Source organism: Diabrotica virgifera, chromosome 3 (genome assembly GCF_917563875.1).
Source record: "Diabrotica virgifera virgifera chromosome 3, PGI_DIABVI_V3a".
Classification (NCBI taxonomy): Eukaryota; Metazoa; Arthropoda; class Insecta; order Coleoptera; family Chrysomelidae; genus Diabrotica; species Diabrotica virgifera.
In genome coordinates this window covers 210383187-210408351 of record NC_065445.1, presented here as the reverse complement: position 1 = coordinate 210408351, position 25165 = coordinate 210383187, and the positions used below count along the sequence as shown (strand labels likewise).

Sequence of the window (25165 nt, the reverse complement as noted above, 5' to 3'; positions counted from 1 at the left end):
TACTTTACTTTTGATCTAAATTTATCTTTTTTAACATACCTCGTATAAAATTGATAAAATTTGATATAAGATGGTTGTATTTTAAGTTTTAGACTATCCAGAACTTTTTATTAAGAATCAATTTTTTTCGTAAAATTAATAATAAAAGAGTTATCAGAATTGAAATAACTGAAAAAATAATGAGTTATCCATAATTTCTCAAAAAAAAATTTTTCAATTAGAAGAATGTAATTGCATATGAGAATATAGTTTTTAATTCCAAACAACTTTTCATAATAGCAATTTCCAATATTACGAAAAATAAAGCTACTTTACTCTTGAGTGAAATTCAAAACTTTTTGACATACCTCGTATAATATTCAAAAAATTTGATATTTGATGATTAAATCTTAGGTTTTGGACCATGCAGAGCTTTTTATAAAGAATAACTTTTTTTCGTAAAATTAATAATAAAAAAGTTTTCCATATGGATACCACTTACAGGGACATACTGTATAAGTAATACCACGTAATACTAAAATATAAAATAAGTACTAACTCTACTATTGACTTACTAATTGTGGTATTTTCTTTCTATTGACTTCCTCTTTCAGTATGGGCATCCACATCCTACTGCATTCCACTGAGGAATTTGCGACACAATTGGTTTCGTTTAGCATAATTAGAGCCGCTTCTTTGATTTTTCTCTTTTTACTATCTGTTTCTTTCAGGACTATACTTGAATCTCTCCACTGAACTCTATGTTCATTATTCCATGCGTGTTGACATATTTGAGATCTATCAAATTCTCTATTTTTAATATAAGATTGATGTTCACTTATTCTAACGTTTAATGGTCTTGATGTTTCACCTATATAAAACTGTTCGCATTCACAAGGTATTTTATAAATACAATTATTTGTCCTTTCTTGTTCATTGTTAGGTTTAGTTTTAGATAGAATAGATCTCAATGTGTTGGTTGTTTTGAATGTTGTTGAAATGTTGAATTTATTTCCTATTGTTTTAAGTTTCTCGGATAGTTCTTTTATGTATGGTATTGATATTTTCCTCGTATTATTTCTTGTGAATGTTGTAGGATCCCGTTCTATGTTGTTCTGTTCCATTCGATCCAATCTTGACAATTCCTTATTTATAAACGATAAAGGATAATCATTTTTTAATAAAACAGATGTTAAGAATTGTTTTTCTTCTAAAAATGAATTTTCGTTAGAGGATTTTATGATTCCCTTTTTAACGTTGATGTTGTGATTTGATTTGTAATTGAGATATCTGTTGGTATGTGTTGGTTTTCTATACACTTGAGTCTCATATCCAGTATCCTTCTTTGAGACTAAAACATCGAGGAAAGGCAGGGTGTTATTATATTCCTTTTCCATTGTAAATTTTATTGTCTCTTCTTGATCGTTTATAATATTCAGGAATGTATCCAACAATTCTGATCTATGAGGCCATATTGAAAACACATCATCTACATATCTCCACCATACAGTGGGTTTTAAATTTTGTTTAGAAAAAAATTTAAAACCCACTGTATGGTGGAGATATGTAGATGATGTGTTTTCAATATGGCCTCATAGATCAGAATTGTTGGATACATTCCTGAACATTATAAACGATCAAGAAGAGACAATAAAATTTACAATGGAAAAGGAATATAATAAGACCCTGCCTTTCCTCGATGTTTTAGTCTCAAAGAAGGATACTGGATATGAGACTCAAGTGTATAGAAAACCAACACATACCAACAGATATCTCAATTACAAATCAAATCACAACATCAACGTTAAAAAGGGAATCATAAAATCCTTATATGATACAGCCAAAATTACTTGTTCTAACGAAAATTCATTTTTAGAAGAAAAACAATTCTTAACATCTGTTTTATTAAAAAATGATTATCCTTTGTCGTTTATAAATAAGGAATTGTCAAGATTGGATCGAATGGAACAGAACAACATAGAACGGGATCCTACAACATTCACAAGAAATAATACGAGGAAAATATCAATTAGATAGATATTTATTTATTTATCATAATAGATAATACACAAAACAGGAACATTGCACTCCACACCTGTACAAATTACATAAGAATTGTCAAGGCAAGGAGCGCTGTATAATTATCATAAAGTATTACAAAAATTTTTACAAAAATTAAAAACATGAGACTAAACAAATAAAGAAATAAGCATTGTCAAATTAAATTAATCAGAAACATTCAATATATAAACAAAAAAAAAGAAAAAAATAAAATAAAAATAAAAACACTGGAAGTACAACAAACATTGCCAATTGGTTTCTAGGTCTTAGTTTTAATATAATACCATACATAAATACCATACATAATACCATTCAATACCATACATAAAAAGACTATCCGAGAAACTTAAAACAATAGGAAATAAATTCAACATTTCAACAATATTCAAAACAACCAACACACTGAGATCTATTCTATCTAAAACTAAACCTAACAATGAACAAGAAAGGACAAATAATTGTATTTATAAAATACCTTGTGAATGCGAACAGTTTTATATAGGTGAAACATCAAGACCATTAAACGTTAGAATAAGTGAACATCAATCTTATATTAAAAATAGAGAATTTGATAGATCTCAAATATGTCAACACGCATGGGATAATGAACATAGAGTTCAGTGGAGAGATTCAAGTATAGTCCTGAAAGAAACAGATAGTAAAAAGAGAAAAATCAAAGAAGCGGCTCTAATTATGCTAAACGAAACCAATTGTGTCGCAAATTCCTCAGTGGAATGCAGTAGGATGTGGATACCCATACTGAAAGAGGAAGTCAATAGAAAGAAAATACCACAATTAGTAAGTCAATAGTAGAGTTAGTACTTATTTTATATTTTAGTATTACTTATATATCCATGTATTATTGATATTATTTATAATTTAAACAAAATTATAGTAAAGTCAGAATTTGTTATTAATTTTGAGAGTAAATTAAATGTAAGACCAAATACTTACGATGTCGGGATAGTATCACGAGGTTTTTCCTGGTTTTCCCTTGTGATTTACTATGAGATCTCTAACGCGAGAATTTTAATGTCACCGTTGCATGTGGTTGTCTTTTTAAAGACAGATCACATGCTATGATTTTTTTGTGACGGATATTCTTGAGTTGGGGTTGATTTCATGTAATCGAATGAACTATCTTTCAGTAAAGTCGTCCCAGGAACGCAACTCATAAATATTGGCAATGTATGTATGTATCATATGTATCTGAATTGCCGATATAAATGAGTCAAATTAAATAAATTATTAGAAGAATTTTTTTACTAAGCAACAACATTTTTGTTTATGTTAGTAGTATTTTGTATTTTGACAACGGCACCCGATTTGGGCGTCGAAACGTTAATAAAAATCATTTTTTAATAATATTGCGGCTTATTTCCCATTATAAATAGTTAAAATAGTGCTGAATATTACCCTACAAGAGCGGAAGAATGGCCAGTGACAACAATAATACGAAATAAAATAAGAAAAGTTGAATTGGAGTTTATGAGAAGGAGTCTGCAAATTACCAGGTAGGATAGAATAAGAACAGAGGAAATATGAAACAGGATAGAAGTAAAATGCTCAATTACAAAAAGTTGTCGTAGTAAAAGTAGAGCCCTGAAATGGTACGGGCCTGTACTGGGTGTCCCAATAAGAATGGCTCTCGGCCATATCTCAGGAATCGTTTATAGTACAGCTTTGAGAAAAAAATATTTATAACAAAAGTCGCCTCGGGAAAAGCCTGGAAATTATTTTCATAATTGTAGGTCTACCGCTAGAGGGCGTAATTGAATATAAAAAATTAAAAAATCAAAATTTTACAAAATTTGCCAAATGAAAGGGCACTAGAAATCCCATCATCGGATTCTTCATAAAATTCAGCGCATATTTCATTTCACATGTTTAAGTCTACCTTTTCAAATAAGAGGTAGGGGGAAATGGGAACCTTCATATCAAAAAATGGCTGTGAGTCCGGTTCTGCTAAATCGAATTTTGCATACTTGGTCTTGTTGAAAGCAGCTCTTTTTCGTCAATGTAAGTGTCTTATTTTCGAAATAGCCTAAAAAGTAATATGCAAGCTAGGAGGCGTTATTTAATTATTTTCAGAAAACTAGTTTTCTTTGGAAAATATTAAATACAAGTATGCATTTTTAATCCTGTATTAAAAAATAAGACCAAATTAGCAACACAATAACGAAAACCGCATGCCGATACCTTTTTGCTATCTCGAGATATCTTAAAAAATGTGTAAATTTTAAACATAACTGTTACTGTCACCGGTAAACAAGGTTAAGGAAAAGTAGTGTGCTATGGAAAAAACAAATAAATATTTTCCAGATGTAAACGTATATAATTAATTAAAACAAAATAAGACAAACAACACTACAAAATATAACAAAGAAATAAAAGCAACTACTTCCTTAGTCTTAGTGACTGCCTAAATGTTCAAACTGTTGCCCATCATTTTCGATGCTAGCATTTACTCTTTCAAGAGTAGATTGAATAGCAACAGATTTAAGTGTTTTTGACTTTTATTTATGGGGGCTGATTAAAAACCTTGTTTTTGCCGCTAGACCCACTACTCGAGAAAACATTATCTAGAATCTAGAGCATACGAAACACCATTCAAAGCATTGCGAAAGCAGAAATTGAGACTTCTGTTCAATCTACTCTTGAAAGAGTAAATAATGTTTGCATCGAAAATGATGGGCAACAATTTGAACATTTAGGTCGTCACTAAGTAAGTAATTGCTTATATTTCTTTGTTAAATTTTATAGCGTTGTTTGTCTTATTGTAGTTTTAATTAATTATATACGTTTACATCTGGAAAATGTTTCTTTGTTTTTTCCATAGCACAGTACTTTTCCTTAACTTCGTTTACCGGTGACATTAACAGTTGTTTAAAATTTATACGTTTCTTAAAATATCTCGAGATAGAAAAAAGGTGTCGACATGCGGTTTTCGGTATTATGTTGGTAATTTGGTCCAATTTTGTAATACAGGATTAAAAATGCATACTTTTATTTAATATTTTCCAAAGAAAACTAGATTATTGAAAATTATTAAATAACGCCTCCTAGCTTGATATTACTTATTATGTTATTTCGAAAAGAACACAGTTACATTGACGAAAAAGAGATGTTTTCAACAAGACCAAGTATGCAAAATTCGATTGAGCAGAATCGGACTTACAGCCATTTTTTCATAAGAAGGTTCCCACTCACCCCCACCTCTTATTTGCAAAGGTAGACTTAAACTGGTGAAATCAAATACGCGCAGAAGTTTATGAAGAATGCGATGATTGGATTTTCAGTGCCCTTTCATTAGCTAAATTTTGCAAAATTTTGATTTTTTAATTTTTGATATTCAATTACGCCCTCTAGCGGTGGACCTACAATTATGAAAATAATTTCCAGGCTTTTCCCGAGGTGACTTTTGTTATAAATATTTTTTTCTCAAAGCTGTACTATAAACGGTTCTTGAGATATGGCCGAGAGCCATTCTTATTGGGACACCCGGTACAAAGAATGCCGAAACACAAGTGGCCGAAAAGATTTCTGGACTGGGATCCGCCGAGAGGAAGACAGAGTGAAAGACCTGCTGTGAGATGGAAAACTCACATAGACAATGCTATAATAGCTAGAGACCTCAGAGATAGCGACTAGGAGAATAGAGTGCTATGGAAGACGAAAACGGCAAACTCATAATGGGAAAACATGTTCCCTAAATTACTTTCGACTCATATTTGTTGATAATATAGTAAATGTAGGCCTGGATCCCGCGTAATAAAAAAAAGTTTATTAATAGCAAGCTAAAAATTTGATAATAGCTTATAGGCTATTGATTATGTTCAAAATAAGAGGGCTAAAAGGAACTACAACGTTAACGGGATTTTATTGTCTCATATGGTCAATGTACCTCTAAATTTGAAAAAACCGCGGAGTGCTACCATTTAAATGGGTGCGTTTTTGAGATAGGGGTGAATTAGGGTGAGGTCTATGCACTTTTGGTACAAACACGTCTACAGAAAAATTGTTTCAGGTTAAATTTACTATCGAAATATCACACTTCACATTTTAAAGTGAAAAATATTTTTTTGTACAAAAATATATTTAAAAGAAAAGCAAGAAAAAACACGAAGGGAAGCAATTTTGTTTTTTGCCCCATAACTTTTCTCCACTGGGATATAGGTATAGGCATTGCTTCAGCGAAAAATAACATCCATCCTTCCTCTTTAAAATAAAGTTTGGTAAAAGTCTCTAGGATTTATAGTTTCCGAAACAGGATTTTTCAAAGTTCGCCGCTCACAGCATTTTTGGGCCATTTTCCCCATTATTTCGCAAACATTGTTCTGTAACTTTTTTCTATTGCAGTTCTAGGTATATGCAATGGTATATTTAATAGAAAGAGAAGTCAATTACCTTTAACGTGGTATATCGTATAAGGACATGCGGCTCTTTTTAAGCAAGTTATGATTTTTCAAGGTTTTATACTTTTAACGATTTTTGATATTTTTATACCCGTAGGATATCCAAGGGTATCCGTGTTTTGAGAAAAATTTTAAATTTTTTGATTTTTTTCAATTAGAAGAATATAATTCTATTATATATAATTACATATTATAACATAATTTTTAATTCCAAATAACTTTTCTTAATAACACTTTTCGATATTGTGAAATATAAAGGTACTTTACTCTTGAGCGAAATTCTTATCTTTTAACATACCTACCTCGTACACTATTGATAAAATTTTATATCTGATGATTGCATCTTAGGTTTTAGACTATGCAGAGCATTTTATAAAGGATATTTTTTTTTCATAAAGTTAATAATAAAAAAGTTTTCCATATGGTTTCAACTTAGTGGGACCTATTGCATGTGTATAATGTCATATTTTGAAAAAGCATATCTTGTTTAAAAATAGTACTAGAATTTTTTTACAATACACCATTTTAAAGCAAAGAAAGTAAGCTTTCTTTTTATTGTACAATGTATATATCGAAATATACAATAAAAAAAGTTATAAGGAGAAATTTAAAAATAATCGTAAAATATATCAAAAATCATTAAAATTATAAAACTTTGAACAACCATATCTTGTTTTAAAATAGTCACACAGCCTTCTACAATACAACATTTTAAAGGTAATTGACTTCTCTTTCTACTGAATGTACCATTGCGTATACCTAAAGCTACATAGAAAAAATTACAGAGCAATGTTTGAGAAGTAACAAGGAAAATGGGCCAAAATCGCTGTGAGTAGCGAACTTTGAAAAATCATATTTTGGAAACTATAAATCATAAAGACTTCTACCAAACGTCAGTTTAACCCTTAAACGCCCAACCTTTTTAGGTTCCATGTACGCCCAAGGGTGGGTAAAAAATGTCCACCTCGAAAATAGCTAATATATTTATTGAGAGTTGTTGGAAATGGATTAAACTTAAGAACCTTATGCTTAATAAACACAGCATCTTCTAAAATATTAATATAAGCAATTTACAAACCTTACAACAAAATTACAATGTACAATACCAGTAAAAGCCAGTAATTCAGATTTGTCGATTTTCTCTACATTCTTCCTTTCAACCTCCTCATTGGTGGATAATTATGTAGATTATGTAATTATATGTCGATAATTATATGGATTATCTTCCTACCAAAAAGAAATTATATAGAAACCTTTAGTAACAAGTTTTACCAAGGGTGTACTTTTTATGCCCACCCATATTTAACTCAAGATGCTTTTATTTTCAAAAATATCGGTAGAACCAAATTAACATTCGATAAAGGACTGTCTTTTTAACAATAAATAATTTTTAAACATGTAATAAATATGTTACAAGGGAATATGCATTAGGTGGACATTTTTTACCCACCCTTAGGCATTTAAGGGTTAAAGAGGAAGGATGGTAGTTTTTTTTCTATGAAGCAATGCCTATAATACCTATATCCCTGTGGAAAAAAGTTATGGGGCAAAAAACGAAATTGCTATCTTTCGTGTTTTTTCTTGCTTTTCTTTTGAATATGTATTTGTAAAAAAAATATTTTTGACGTTAAAAGGTGATGTTTTGATAGTCAAATTACCCTGGAACAATTTTCCTGTAGACGTGTTTGTACCAAAAGTGCATAGAACTCACCCTAATTCGCCCTGTGCCTAGGGACTAATTCACCCCTTTCTCAAAAACGCACTCCTTTAAATGGTAGCACTCCGCGGGTTTTTCATATTTAGAGGTCCATTAACTATATGAAACAATAAAACCCCGTTAACGTTGTAGTTCCTCTCTAAAATACATAATCAATAGCCTATAACAGTATCTAGTCAGACAAACTTTGATGTATGGGAACACTGGAACAGGGGAAGTTTTAATGATTGAATGTGATTTTAATTGTTGAATGTGTCACCCTGACAAGTTTATGATTATGAAGATTAGCAGGTTGTTTTTAAGTTTATTTAATAGCAAACTTTATATAATATTTTAAACAATGTTTGTTATTCAAATATGTTGGGCCCAGGGGTGTCATTTCAAATTTTGATTGAAGGGGGCAAGCAGTAGAAGAATTTCTACTGATGATAAAATTTTTATTGTACTTTACCATACTGTACTGTTTTACTTTACACAAATTGATACTGTATTAGTTATTTGTTTCATTAGTAATGAATCATTAGTATATATTGTAAAGTTCATGTTCCTAATTATTACAAATAAATCATTATAATAGTAAAATTTTGTAAATTCCAATATTATAGGGGGGCATATGCCCCCTCCTGACCCTATCAATTGACGCCTCTGTGTTGGGCATTTTAATAAGGCCGACACATGGAACATGTCAAATGACAGGAATTATGTTGGTGATAAATAGCAGTTTGATTTCTGCATGAGAGTTTAACGACGTTCTACACCTTCGGCAAAGAATTAAGGATTTGCATGAAATTTTAGTATGTTATACTTAGTTTACTTCAAAAAACTAAGACTTGATTTTTTAAAAATTGTTTTACCATGCCGTTTAATTACTATTAAGGGCCAAAGTTAAGTTTTAACATGGGCTCTTATGGGAATTTTTAAAAAGTTAATAACTTTTGACCCAAATTTACGATTTTTAATTATTTGTGCTTAAATTAAAGGTTTTTTTGTAAGGAATAAATTTGTAAAATATAAAAATGAGGATTGTTTACCGTACCATTTATTTTTAATTTATTTATTATAATTAATTCCGTAATTTCCGTAATTTATTATAATTTATTTTTATAAAGTATTCAATACTGAAACATATGATTTGAGTATTCTGCTATAAATGCATTGTTACCAACTTTCACTTGCATATAAGTTTCCTCCCTTTCCCCTGAGAGGCATACCCCGCAACGAAGGTGTAGAACGTCGTTAATGAAAGGGTAACAAATTAATTGGAAGTTCTGTTCAACAAAATACATGGGACATTTTCGTAGTCAGATGTTCAAAACCTGTAATCTGCTCCACAATTAAAACTTCCCACACAGTGTTGCAGTGTTCCTGTACATCAAAGTTTGTCTTTCAAACCATTAAGCTATTAACAAATTTTCAGCTTGCTGTTAATAAACTTTTTTTAGTACTTGAGATCCAGGCCTATAAGAGTCCCAACCTATTTATAGATTTATATGAAGACTAACTGAGCATAAAATAAAAAATAAAATAGTAATTTGACAATTATTTATAGTCTTTCATGACCTAGACCTAGATATCAAAAAATACTGACACTAGATTATTAAACATTTATTTAAGCTTAATTCATTTCGATTTTTGTAATTTATCTGGAATATAACAAATTTTAGGAATTTTAAGATAACAAATAATTTCTCTTCATTGTTTTTCTTTATAAATAATAAGAGCAGAGAGGATTAAGTGAGAGATAATCATATTTATATTTACATTTCAAATTGCATACACTTATAAATTATTGGATGAGTAATCATCGGCAAATCTGTCAGGTGTTCGCCGAATAATGACGTAACGAAATGTCAAAATTTAATTTAGATTTGGAATTATGAAGCTCACAAAGAAACACAAACCTCTCCGAAGAAAGCATCCATGAAGCCGTCTCTGCCCTCGACATTAACGGCAACATCATCAGGGCCCACATCATCATCATCACTTTGGGCCTAGAACAAAAAAAATAAAAACAATTAAAGGAAAAAGGGACAGCTTATCAATTAAGATTGATGAGGAGGGAGAGGTGGGGCTAGAATATGAATGACATTTCAGTAACAGTTTCTCCACCTAACCTATTTGTTCGGATTTTAACAATAATTTCTCAATAAATAAGCAAAAATCTTGCGCCAACATACAGTATTTTGATAGTCCTTTAGGTGGACCAACTGTCATTGAAGGGAAATGATTTTTAGGTCACATTTTATTTGATTTATCTTGGGAGATATGTGATATGTAGGAAGATCGGGACCTACCGCAACAAGAGCTGCTAATCTATCCTTTGTCATTTTAATCCGATCTTAGTATCACAAACCACTAAAAACTTGAGTTTTAGAAAATAATCCCATTCAAACTATTGTTTAAATACGAGCACAACTACAACGAACTCCCGACAAAACTTGAAGCGAACGGCCACCAGTTTTCCACACAAAAATCGATAGAGTTCTGCAGTACGGACACTTTACTACGCATGCGCCAATGACGTTGAATTTTCACGTGACGTCACGTAATAATTTCCCTCTTCATTAATTTTTTTCTAATAATTGACAATCAGTATTTATATTTGACTTGGAAAAATGACTTTCTATTGAATTTTAGAAGGTGCTTAAATATTTGGTTATCATAAACTATTTAGTGTAAAAAATATTTGGCGCGCATTCCTGACACCTACTCCCGTCTTCTTGTGAACGCCATTGTGAACTCTAACGACTTTGGAACCAAGCTGAAGTAATCCGTGATTTTTTGTGCCATCGGTGTTTCCTAGTACTTTTTATTCACAAGGTAAATATTATTTTTTGTACTGAACGTATTTTGCGTTTTATTTTTGCGATTACTGTAATAATAACATCGTAAATTATGAATAAAGTCGGTATCTCAATACCAAAATCCTATGTAACGTTCTAGGAGCGCCATTTAGTATTGAAATTAAAAAGTTCTGAAACGTGCTTTGCAATTTCATTTCTGAATGTTGTGTTTTCGTAACTTAATAAAGATTTTCAATATTAATTTGAGCTTGGGGTGAAATTTGAAGTATTTTCCAAAACAATGCTACTGTACTGTACAAGTGACAGGTTATATTATTTAAAACACAATAACAAATTTTAACCCTTCAATATTTATAATTAGTTTGATTTTGATTTGTAATTGTTTAAATTATAAGATATGTAGTTTTTCTTTTCCATATTCGTTACAGATATGTAATCGAAAAGTAAGCACCGAGTCAGTCGTAATTTGGCGGCAATATGGTATGTGCAAATTGTATAAATAATTGTTGTATTTTTTAGTTTAAATTCAAAAAATCATGGCTGGCGAACAAGATATGCCCACCTTCAAATGCGTCTTGGTCGGAGATGGAGGTACTGGCAAAACTACCTTTGTAAAAAGACACATGACTGGTGAATTCGAAAAGAAATATGTAGCAACCTTAGGAGTAGAAGTTCACCCTTTAGTTTTCCACACAAATAGAGGACAAATTCGTTTTAACGTATGGGACACAGCAGGCCAAGAAAAGTTTGGTGGTCTGCGTGATGGATACTACATCCAAGGACAATGTGCCATAATTATGTTTGATGTTACATCTAGAGTCACTTACAAAAATGTTCCAAACTGGCACAGAGATCTTGTTAGAGTTTGTGAAAATATCCCAATTGTATTGTGTGGTAACAAAGTTGACATCAAAGATAGGAAAGTTAAGGCAAAGAGCATTGTCTTCCATAGGAAGAAGAATTTACAAGTAAGTTAATGCACTAATATTGTTATATTCTAATGTTTGTTTTTTAACCAAGAGGAGTGATTCAAATTTACTGGGCCATAATGATTGTTTCTAATTGGTCCAACCACAGGCAAGTTTACTCCTGTTATTAAATTTTGACACTAATGACATTTATGAAATTTTGGCACTTCTGTCATTTTATAGGTTAATTAAGTATATACTGAATCTTATATACAGTTGAGTCCGTAAGTCTTTACCCGTGCGTCATCATTTGAAGGATACGAAATAAGTCAGAAATCTATTTTACGCAACAACAAGTGACAGAAAGTGGCTGCTGTTCCGATTACGGGTTTTATTATAAAATTTGACGTTATCAAATATATAGAATGTCAAATGTAAGTTTTGCTTCAAAATTTTTGTGCAGAATTACAGCTATGTTTGAAGTAGCTTGATAAATTTTTTATTATTATTGAGTAATAAATAAATAAACAATTTATAAAAAAATTCAATAACATATTTTATTTCTGTTATTTTATTCACTTTGACGGAAATCTAAACACAATCATTTCTTTACTGTGTGAATGACGTTAGCTTTGTATGTTTTAAATATTAATTGCCAAAATATTATTATTTACCTTAAAAGTTCAAAGCCCAATATAAAATTAGTTGTGAAAACAACTGTTTGTGTAATATAAAGAAACTTCAAAACGCAAAAATTCGACAAAAACCGCAAAAAATTCAACTGACTGACAGCCATAAAAGTAAACAAAGCAGAAACGTCAAACAAATTGTGCTTAAAATATGAAAACATACCGAATCGTCTTTTTTTGTACCTATCTCTTTTCAATGCACTGAGTCTAGATGGTTCATAAAAATAACATGTGTTTTTACTTAATAACAAACGGCAGCTGGTTTGTCATGAGTTTCATGCGTGGAAGAGAATGATGCTAGATAAAAAGTATGTGTTTTATCTCACCAGGTATTAATGACGCACGGGTAAAGATTTGCGGACTCAACTGTACTTAAGTATATATATCTCGCTCTATCGAGATTCACTTTGACACTGACATTAGTAATTTCTTTTTTGGGAAATTCAGTTGTCAGAAGTGACTGGAAATTACCACACAACCAAGGCACCTGCTCATAGCCATTATTATTAATAGTAAACAGACCTAAAAATAACATAAACCTTAGGTAAATATTGATAACAAATAAGAAAATTATTTATTGTACAAAATAAAAATATTTTGTAGAAATAAACTCCACAAAATTTAATGAGATTAGTAGACACTCCCACTATTTCTTATAATTCTTCTTTTTTTAATGAAAAATTAAGTTGATTTTAGCAGTTAATAGTGTGAGGTAGGAATTTTTGTGTTGTATGTTTCCTATTCCGAATGTGTCAAAGTGAATCTCGGTAGAGCGAATTCAGTATGTCAGCGAGTTTTTGTGTTTTCTGCATTATTGCTTTAATTTTTAGATTTTTAGTCTACTTTTATATAAAAACAGTTGTTTTTAGAACTCTTTAGCGATGTGTTAGTATATTATAATATGTATGGATTATGATCGAAAGCTGATATGATCAACAAAAAAAGAAGATGAATTTGGTGACTTTTCTAGTAACTTTCTTGGGTGTGAATCTGTCTTTTTAGTTTACCCCTCTTGGTTAAAAAATAAACTAGTTATAAATTAGTTTGGCAATCATAATCTGGGCCCGAATTACGAACAGTCGATACGAATCGTATCTGCCATGTTTTCCCATAAGGCGCTACGGTAAAACAAGGCGGATACGATGCGTATCGAGTGTACGTAATCCGGGCCCTGATTCTGTAAATATAAACTATAACTATTACACTCTATTACTTTAAACATTGTGTTGATATGGGATTAGTCCAACGAACTGTCAATACTGATGGAATGGGTATGAAGCGAATTTAATGCAGCCATGATGAGATAGTTTAGTCAGGGAAGGATGGAAGATAATTGCCATCTTTCGTAAACAAAAAAATTGATAGTGGTAATGTCCTTTTCATGAGCATTTTTCAGTGTGTCACAAATGATAGAAAAAAAGGTAAGTCCGTGATAATACACATCTATAACATTTATTCTAATATGTCATTTTAGTTAAATCTGACAGTTGTCACATTTTATTTGCAATTTGGCATAAGTACAAATCAATTGTGCTTATTGCATTTATAAACTGGTATTTTCTTTGAATTGTATAGTCTTATAAATTGTACAGATTATATTCGTAGATATATGCCTGTAATCACTGATGTGCCTTTTTTCTGTCACATACAATTTAATGCGTTAGAAAGAAATCGAAAAACTGTGACGCACTGAAAGATGCTCATGAGAAAAAGATTAGTCAGGATTGCCAGATTCGTATATTTTCCCACAATTTTGGAGTAATTTGAAAGCGTCTAGGGGAATTTTTCTAAGCAGAAATGGTTGGGGGACAATTATGGAAGATTTTAAGAAGTCATGGTAAATTAAATTTGCAAATATACATGTGAGAGTATAATTTATTTATTTATTTATTTATTTACGGGATTACCCCCATTACAACACATACAGTATAAAATCAATCTCTGTAATATCTACTAAACTAGAGTAAAATAAATCTTAATTACATACTTATTAAACAAAAACGAAATATTAATAGTTATCCATTACACATATTACATCTATTACACAAATCAGTTCAAATAAACAAAAAGTAGCTGTCAAGCTCTTTTAATCCGATTCTTAAAACCAGCCAAGGAGACACCAAACATTTCTAAGTTATTCTCATTTATAATTTTTAGTGTTCGCTCAATGGGCGAATGCATACCATAGTTTGTCCGATGAAAAGGTATATAAAACAAATCAACATGTCTGAGACTTCTGGAGGGAACGTATAAATTAATAGATTGGAGAAGTTCAGAACAACAAATTAAACCATTTATTAATTTAAACACAAATACCAAATCAGAGTTATCTCGTCGAGTTTTTAATAAATTCATGTTGAGTGTTTTTAAAATATAGGTATAATCATGATTAGTAATGCGTATGTTTAATTTGTATGCACAATATCTCAAAAATTTATTCTGCAATCTCTCCAACGTAGTAGAATGAGCTTGGTATTGTGGAGACCATACAATAGATGCATATTCCACTTTAGATACAACCAAAGCATAATATACCGTTCTTAAAGCCCCTACAGATAGTCTCAGACAGTTGCGAATGATAAAGCCCAAAGATTTTGATGCATTTACCGTTACACTATTTATATGTTGCACAAAACGCAACTGCTCATCAAATGTGACTCCTAAGTCTTTTATTGTTTTAACATAAGACAATTCATTTTCATTAATTGTGTAAGAAGTATCATATTTTTTATTGCCTCTATAAAAGCTTATATAACAGCATTTAGCAACATTTAAATGCAAAATATTATTCTCACACCAAATACTCAACCGGTCTAAATCTTCTTGAATTAATGTTACATCAACATTTGAATCTACGGATTTAAATAATTTCAAATCATCTGCAAACATCAGGAAATCGCAATTTCTAAAACACTCTGATATATCGTTCACAAATATATTAAATAACAAAGGTGAACAGTGAGCTCCTCTGTAATCTCTCATATAACTGAAGACGATAGGACCTATGAATTATTTCCAGGGCCCTCTGTTGATAAGTAGTATAATCTTGATTTACTGTTCTCTACATTTTTGACTACTAATTTATTTAAATGCGGCAAATATTTAAATTTGGGGAATTTCAGTTTCTAAGTGGGGGTTTATAAAATCACATCTGGCAACTCTGGTGGTAGTTGTAGCAAATTTTCCCTGGCATTCTCTGTCTCTAGGATCTCTCTTTTGTTTCCTGGCTGCAATCTTGCTTCACTGTTTGAATGGGACGGGGCCATTCCATCAGTATTGACAGTTCATTGGATTAGCCACAGTTGATTGTCTTGTCAATTACATTTTTACCCAAAAAGATTTGATGTTTTCCACTGCGGAAATTGTTTTCAAAAAAGATTATTATGAAAATTGTGTTAAACAAGAGTACAGTTCTGGACCTCAGAGGTAAACTACACTATGTTGACATAGTATAACATTTTAAGTACTCTAAACTTTGTTGCAAACACACGCTAAACTACACATTTACTCGAAATGGCATAATGTAGTTTACCTCTGAGGTCCAGAAGTGTTGCTTCAACGGATCTTTGCACAAACGTAATTATTGATTTGTAAACAAGTTAAATCAAAACATATGAAAAAAAAAAGGTAAACAGTAATCTCGAAAATAAACAAATAAGTTTTTGTTCCTCAGCCAAACTCATGTAGTGTGACAATTTATGAGTTAAAAGATATTACTTGTCACCATAGACATAAAGGCACATTTAAATCAAAGCGAACACGAACAAATGAAGGAACGAATTCGTAGGTGTTCGCTTGGCTATTTGTTTGCTACAAAGTAGGGCCATTTACATTGAAGCAAACATTCACATTCGTTGATGATCGGGAGTGCATATTGCCCGCAGATGTTTTTAAGATGGGCCAGTCACACATTGTGTTTAAGTTTATTGTTGTGTTTCTTGTTGGGTAAATTTTAATACAATAATAGCTTATTGTAAGCTTATAAAATGCAATGTGTGTTCTGTAAGGAAAAAATATGGCATATTCATAAATATAAGTATAAATTTTGATACGATTTTGTCCTGTCTCTATTCTATAATTATTTAATTTAAAAATTTTGATGAAATGTTTTATTTATTAATATTTTATTTAAATCTGGCATTATCAACTAAAGTTTGAGATACATAAAACGTCCAAAAATGTCTAGCAATTATAAATTCACATTTCTTCTTCTTAAGATACCGTGCATTTCTGCATAGGCGTCCACCGTACATTGTCTTGTTTATAAAATATTATTGTTTTTAGCAGCATTGCAAAGCATTTTATAGCCGTGGATTCTTGTCCACTAGCGTTCCCCTCGTAATATGTGCCCCCAGTATGCAGTCTTCTTACTTTTAACGTAATTAAAAAGTTCCCTATCCTGCAAACCCGCTCTTCTTAATACTTAATCATTTGTGACTCTGTCCGTCCATGATATTCTAAGCATTTGACATAGGCACCACATTTCAAACACTTCAAATTTGTTAATGGAACTGGCCTTTCCATTCTTCCATGCTTCCATTCTGCACAAGAGCACAGGTCAAACGTAACACTATTTAGCATATAAATTACTGACAAAATATTTGTATTCATATTTCTAATAATGACAAAAGTAATGACAAAAAAAAATATCTTCTTAAAATAATTTTGAATTCAATATATTTAGGTAGGCACCTGTAATGTGCTTCGAACTAAGAAAAGCAATCTGTATCAGCAGCCAGGTAGCAGGTATTATACGCCGTTTGAGGGAGCATAGAGAATAATATATTAAAGAACCAGCTTTCTTAAAATTCTTCCTCGAAAAAGTTGCTTGCTCTTGGTATTATGACTATGTTCGAATAATAAATTGTAAAATTGGTGTGTCAAAATAAATTTGCTTTTAATTAATTTTAGCAATTAATTTGATTTGCTTACCTCATTAGTCTTTCTGGGTTGAAATTTATCCAATAAAAACATTAGGCTTTTAAAAGCAAACCACTTCTAACCCTCTTTTTGTCTTTCTCGTCTAAATGATACCAGAAGCTAATTCATTTTTTTAGTTCAGAGGCATCACAACCCATTCCTATAGAAATGTTAAAACAAGCATCAGTTTTTCGGTTTATTATTTTATATAGCTTCTATTTCGGGTTTCATAGGCATTCTTCATTTCTATATAACTCAATTAATTGAAATATCTTTTCATTGGTCCATTCCATATTGCAAAATTGTGTTTTCACGACTACACAATAAACAACTTTCTCAAACTAATGTTTGTAAATAAATTAAATCAGTACTTCTAAACGAATTCGTTCGCTACCGTCTATCCACTGTCCACATTGAACAATGATTTCCTTTGATGATTCGCTAACTTACCGACATCTGTTGGAACATGTGCGAATGGGAACGATTTCTTTCGGTCGGGCTCGATTCGCTGTACAAATACAAGAAAGTTAACGAATGAATTCGTTCATTCGTGTTCGTTTTGATTTAAATGCGCCTTAATATCTAGACTATGTGCTGTTATCTTAAAATGGGTGACGAATGCGACAGATAAATGAGCCTATTAGGTGGGAAGTCTCTTTGTAATTGACGGGGTTTATCCAATGACGTTGGTTTATCAATTAGGTAACTTTCCCACTGTCACCGATTTGATGAACTCCAATTAGAAAGAAACTTCCCACCTAGTAGGCTCATTTATCTCTGTCACAATCATCACCCATTTTAAGATAGCAGCACGCAGTCTAGATATTGTATGTCTATGCGTGTCACATTAGCTTAACAATACATATATTTTTTTTGTTGAGAGGAATTCTTTATTTATTGCCTGGAATAGGTTTCATTTACTCTTTAGTCTGTTGTTGACATCATCCTCAATGATTCCTGTTATTTATTACCGTTCCCAGGTATTTGTATACATTTTTATTTGCTTTATTTTTTGTTGAGCTATCACCACTTCGCTTAGACCATCCTTGTTATTTTCATAATGTGTGTCTTCTCTTTATTTACATTTAGGTTGTCTTTTTTTGCTTCTGAGTTCCATTTTGCCAAATTGCGCTTCAGTTTTTCTACTGTTTCAGCAAATAAAATTATGTCATCTGCAAATACACATATCTGCATTTTTATAATTTTCATTCTATTCGTTCTTATAAAATATTTTAGGTTTTATTACATTCATAATATTTATAAAACAAATCATATAACTAAAATGTCACAAAAGAATCTGGAATGAGAATTTGATGCCTAAATGGTATATCCTACATCTGTTTAAAAGAAAAAGAAGTGATGGAACAGGTTTAATTTTTACCTGTCTGTGTATTGTCTGCAAAATCAAATCATTATTCCATTATAAGTTGTGAATCATACTCTGGTAGTCATATTTAAAAATAGAATTATGGAGATAAATTATATTTCAATTTTCATTTATAGATCATGATTAAATTAGGTATTACACATGTATTTTATTTTGCAAAGGAAAATATTGATTTTTAGAAATTATTTATTTGGTCATTTAAAATGCGCAGGTTTTGGAAATAATTTGAATAATACATTTATTATTGAAATTAATTTTGTTGGAGCAGAATCTATTTAAACAAATAAAATATTTAATTTCAATGTACTAAAATATAATTTATTTATTGAAAAAGTAGATTCATTATTAAATTAAAATGAAAATGTATAGAGTAATAATTTCTAGATTAGAATAGAAATAATAATTAATCTAGAACACCCTATTAATTATTAACAGGGTATAAAAGAAGACCTCCAAATTAAACCACTTATTCTTTGGTTCAAAATAGCTTGAATGAAAATATACTTTTTGGATGTGTTGTAAACTGTAAAATTTTGTAATAAAAATGGACACAAGGCTTTTTTTATGTTAAGAGTAGTTGTCAAATAAAATATAGAATTTATGCACTAGACAAAATTTTTCGATGAGTTGTATAGGAAGCTTCCATTGATTGAAATTCAGAATTATCTTCATGCTATCCTTGCCTACTTGAATATAAATATTGTCTGAAAAGATTATTATGTTCAGTTCATCCCTCATCAAAGTTATTTGCTTGCATTATTCTTTGTTTACAATATTTTCTTCTAATGGTTTCCAGCTGAACTCAATATCACACAGATGGAATTCATAACCCAACATCAAACAAACAGGCTGGTCAGTTTTACTGACAGCTGATCGCTTGGCCCTTAGGAATATATGAATTGAGTGCTCCAAATATCTTTCTTCATGTTTTGAATACAACTTTGGAAAAGTGTTTGTCCATTGTTTCATTTAACCTCTATCATTTCATAGGATTGATGCGATGGTGTATTCTATGTGTGTACAACCTTGTATCTTTCTGTCAGTTTTGTTAAGAGCTTAGTGATATTAGAAACTGATTTTATTTAAAAACCAAAAATGAATAACCATTTTCAATTTTGTTGCAAAACGAAAATACGGCTGCACCATATTCTAGTCCTAGTCCAATCAGAGTGCACCAAGCACCTCTACCGGTTTCGAAACTTATTAGCCTCTCATAAGGAGGCACATATGCTGTTCTCTCTGGTCCAACCAAAACAAACCCTGGCGTGCAATCACGGATTGCAACGAACGAAATGGCATAGATGCCCTAGCGGCAACTGCTAGCAAAAGACTAAGTTTTCAATCTAATGGCATATAAAATAACATAATGTTACTCTACATCCCACCAGACTGAAAACAATGGGAACCTTCTCTGGTTACACCTCCGAGGCTTCTCCAATTTGCAAGCCATAGCGGATGCTGCGACTAAGGAAGATGAGGATTTTACAATTTATAATTCACGTCCCATCTGCTCAGCGCGGTAAAGTTCCAACAAGAATGGTTCCCTTCGTATTTCAATCAGAGTAAACATTTTCAATTTCGTTGCAAAACGAAAATACAGCCGCACCATATTCTAGTCCAATCAGAGAGTGCAGCAAGCACCTCTACCGGTTTCGAAACTTATTAGTCTCTTATCAGGAGGCACATATGCTGTTCTCTCTGATCCAACCAAGACAAACCCTGGCGTGCAGTCACGGATTGCAATGAACGAAACAGCATAGATGCGGCAACTGCTAGCAAAAGACTACGTTTTCAATCTAATGGCATATAAAACAACATACTGTCACTCTACATATAAATTGTAAAATTCCCTCATCTTCCTTAGTCTCAGCATCCGCTATGGCTTGCAAATTGTAGAAGCCTCAGAGGTGTAACCAGAGAAGGTTCTCATTATTTTCAGTCTGGTGGGAAGTCTTGATTTTATTTAATTAGCAAAGGAAGCTTCTAATTTTGTGTTTATCTTTTGGTTGATTTTCTTAAGATCCACTGTTATGCCATTACTAGATTCAATATAGCCTAAGTATCTAAAATCTCATTGAAACGTGTCATACTCTGTGTTCAGTTTTAAACTAGCTGTTCATAATCGTTGGAGTTCCCCAAGATTAGTGGATTGCTTGTTGAATGATCTTCCAACGACAGCTATGCCATCCAAATAAAAATAAACTAAACATATTTGCTGTACCAGTCCTCTCAAAACTACCTTCTTTTTCCTCTGAAATAGAGCAGGATCATTACATATATCAAAGACAAATGTAAAAATTGTCAAAGAGATGATTGCTAATGTGGTTTGTTCTCTATCATCTGCTTGCCAGTACCCACATACTAGGTTGAGTATAAAAAACCAACGAGACCTGAAATGGCCTCCAATGTCTTGTCTATTCTGGTAAGAGGTAGCTATCCTTTTTAACTCATCAAACTGGTAGTAATCAATATAAAAACATAGCTGGGTCTAGTTGTGTTGCAAGTGGTTAGTGATTGCAAATCTTTATTGTCATATATTGCTTAAGGGGGTAGGTGCAAAATCTTGGTCCAATGCTACTTAAATGCATTCATTTTTTTTTTAATCCTGAGAAATCTAAGGAATATTTTTGACAAGTTTAAACGCAGAATGAAAGGTTACATTATTACCAAGGAAAATAAATAAAACGTTTCTTTTGAATAAAATCTTTGAAATTAAAAATCCCACTAAATTTTCTTTTTTTTTTTCACCCCTGTAAGTTATTAAAATAAACATTATATAAGTTTTCGGGGACTTTCGGCCCTCAGTAATAATATAATCTTTCATTCTGCGTATAAATTTTTCAAAAATACTTATTAGTCTTCTCAGGATTCGAAAAAAATGAATGCATTTAAATAGCATTGGACCAAGATTTTGCGCTTACCCTATTAAGGCGTTTTTATAATGTGATTATAATAAATCAATAATCAAATAAAATGGTAATATATCAAAAATACTTCTTTGATTTCATGTCACTGTCCAAAACCATTTGAGAAAGTGAATAATTTTCATGAATACACCGCATATACAGCTGGTTCCTAAAAAAAAACTGATACGACTCTTAAAGCATATTTTGTAGAAAATTAATAATAATAGTCTCCCGTTTTATACCACTGTGGCTTTGGGAGTATAGCAGGGTAGTCTGCTATATCTAGGGCCTACGGTATACAAGGAAGGTAACAGGGCCAGTATTACGCTTCAACCGCCTATTTTTACTCCTGGTTTTACCCAAGGTACTCATTTTATTCAGGCTGAGTCGACCTGGGGCCTATAAACATTTTTAAAAATGTCTAGTTGTTCTTGCCGGCGGTAGGATTTGAACTCCGGACCACCGGCACGCGAGCCAAGCACACTACCACTTCGCTACACCAGCCCTTTTTGTAGAAAATTGAGCAGCGTATTTTGAAGAATAAATACTTATTATTTACATACCGTCACTGCCAAATTTAAAAATTTGTCAGATAACTTATTATGTTCAACCTCAAAATATGGCTATACATGCTAGCAAAGAACTAAAAGCAAGAATTGTAACGAAATTAGAAGATGGTTGGTCACTATCTGCAGTAAAGAACCATTTTAACGTAAGCAGAACAACAGTTTTTAATATTAATAAAAGATGGAGAGAACAAGATACTCTCGGAAGAAAGCAAGGTTCTGGAAGACCAAAAATATCTACTGCTCATGAAGATCGTACGCTTTTGGAGAGATTAAAAGAGAAGCAGTAGCGATCGACAGGTAGCAACAAACGCGTTCCAAGATTGCGGCTCTAATTTTGAATATTTTGTTGAGATATTTGGCACACATATTCGTAATATAATAAAGAATGGCGGTACAGAGCCCAATTTCAGAAATATGTTAGTATGTGGAAATTACTCTATAACTAAATAAAATATTGAAAAAAGGAGCCTGTACCGCCATTAAGAAAGACAAAAAAATTCACTTTCTTCAAATAAACTTTTTTATCTCGTGCCTAGATTTTGTGTCACATTGGAACTACTAAAAATCGATTTTTTTATAACAAGAAATCGAACTTCACTGACTTGGCAACATTTCGCGCCTATGTGTATAAAAATTATTGTTTTTGATAGTATAAACGTCAGTCAGTGTCGAATTACTGACGCACTGTTGCCTCACTTTTGAAAGTTCGCAGAACTTTCGCAATCTTTGACTGCGTTTGTTGCTACCTGTTGATCGTTACTGTGTTCTCTTAATAATTATTACAATTTATGAATAATAATTAACATATTTATGTAATCACTTTTTTGTGTGTTTATTTTATTATTTGTCTGTCATAATAAATATAATATAATGTCAAACCAATCAAAAACACTGCTCAAAATGATCAAATCTTATTAAGAGTCGTATCGGTTTTTTAGGAACCAGCTGTACATATTGCAATGATTTATTTGAGCATTTAATTGTTGAACAGCCAATTCCGTGTATCATATTCAGTTTTAGTAATTTTTGCCCAAGGTTTAACTTCTGCAAGTGTGGTTATTATATTACATCAGTTATCATTTTTGTTACTCTGCAATGAACTTACCAAAGAGTTTTTACTGAGTTTTTTGTAAATTAATTAAACATTTGTGTTTTGTTTTTTTACAAGCTTTTTAAGTTTGTAACATCTCTATATTATGTCCATATTCTTTTTTTTGCTTAGTGTCTTAGCCTTTTGTTGTCTGTTATAATTTGTAACAATTCATTGCAATTATTTCTTCTGATGATTGCTTCACTCTTTAGAACCTTGTACATTTGTAATTTTTTAAACACAGTACCATAATTAGAAAATAATTAAACCTTTTATTATTTTCAGTACTATGACATCTCTGCAAAATCCAACTACAACTTTGAAAAACCCTTCTTGTGGTTGGCTAGGAAACTCATTGGAGATCCCAACTTAGAATTCGTAGCTGCACCTGCCTTGCTTCCTCCAGAAGTCCAGATGGATCCCCAATGGCAGCAACAAATCGAAAAGGATCTTAAAGAAGCCTCAGAAACTGCACTGCCCGATGATGACGAAGATTTATAAACTCATTAACCAATTACTAAAACTCTGTCATCGTTCCAAAGCGCGTGTGTAACAATTGATATCTTACAAGACTTAAGTTAAATTACATTTTATGTATTTCTGAAGCAGAACTGTTGATATTTTTATATAAATGTTTTCTAAATTTGTTGAAAGGTTTGTCTGGAGTCTGGACGTATGTTCTTCAATATATTAGTGGTATGGTTGTTAGAGTGTTAGAGTCAGCAAGCTACCGTAACAGTTCTTGTCACATAGGAGTGTAGTCTTAATTTCAATAAATATTTTTTCCGTATTGTTACGTTTCTTCATACACTATACTTGACTATACCCTGTTTAACCTTGCAGTCGTGACGTGAAAAACTTAAACCAGTCGCACAGTGGTTCCAAATGCTGAAAACTTGGTCATGAGGTAAAATAAAAGTCCGTATTTAGGGATTTTCATGTTTACAGTTGCTTTCTCATACTATCGTAGTCATAATAAGCAAGTATAAGGATCAAACCGGATCTATTCTTATTCATAACTCCGGGACAAGAGGGCCATGTATGTTCCTATTTTGGCCGGCAGTGAAAGTAAAAAAGAACGCGTTATGTATTGAAAACATTGTAAAACGTTTTGCAGTTTATCAGTTTTATTGCTGTAAAGCAGATTCGTCTTTTTCAAGTATGTATTAATGTAAGATAAAAGTTGACTAAAAGATTTGATAACAAATGCATAAAATTTGTTAATGAATATATGTACTTGAAATAATCAAAATTTCGTAAAAATACATTAAAAAAGTAAATATTTCTGCGATTAATGTTTATTAATCTCAAAATGTACAATCAGAAGATACAGAATCTCACTTTGGTTTAGATGTCTATAACTGCCTATGCATTGCTGGCAGTTTGAATATAAATTACATGATTCTGGCGATTGTTGAGTATTTATGGGAGGTTGTACCTAATAGGTTCTAAATATTGTTCTTCAAAGAGAAAATGTATTGGTTATCAACAACTTCAAAAGTCCCCTATTATATAAGATTTTAAAAAATATGTGTTTAAAATAAAATTTTCGAATTTCTTTCGGCCATATTGGATCCGCCATTTTGTTTTAAAAAAATGTTAAATTTGTATAGGTAATAAATTTTGGGAAGAGCTATGACCTTCAAACTTTTACATAAACTTGAGTGGTATCAATAACTTGTCAAAATCCAATACCTTAATTAACTAAATATTTTCGATT

General features: G+C 31.5%; 2 protein-coding genes across 7 annotated transcripts in view; one reads left to right on the top strand and one right to left on the bottom strand.

Moving 5' to 3' along the window:
• The window catches only part of LOC114332176 (syntaxin-1A), an 850840-nt gene extending 840204 nt beyond the window's left edge, over positions 1–10636 (bottom strand). For all 5 annotated transcript variants that reach the window (XR_007697295.1, XM_050647243.1, XM_050647244.1 and 2 more), the window contains exons 1-2: positions 10467–10636; positions 10074–10163 (exon numbers count right to left, since the gene is read on the bottom strand). Coding sequence is in view for 4 of the 5 variants with exons in the window: in XM_050647243.1 (XP_050503200.1) it covers positions 10074–10163; positions 10467–10499 (123 nt within the window). In the remaining variant the exon portion in view is untranslated. The remainder of the gene's footprint in view (positions 1–10073; positions 10164–10466) is intronic.
• Positions 10637–10693: 57 nt separating this feature from the next.
• On the top strand, positions 10694–24235 carry LOC126882357 (GTP-binding nuclear protein Ran). 2 transcript variants are annotated; one of them, XM_050647248.1, is made up of 3 exons: positions 10694–10992; positions 11496–11944; positions 23731–24235. In XM_050647248.1, exons 2-3 carry the CDS (start codon positions 11513–11515, stop codon positions 23944–23946), a joined length of 648 nt encoding a protein of 215 aa, XP_050503205.1. In that variant the 5' UTR covers positions 10694–10992; positions 11496–11512; the 3' UTR covers positions 23947–24235. The 2 variants fall into 2 exon arrangements, with proteins under 2 accessions (XP_050503205.1, XP_050503206.1); XM_050647249.1 differs by lacking the exon at positions 10694–10992 and adding an exon at positions 11084–11419.
• Positions 24236–25165: the final 930 nt, after the last annotated feature.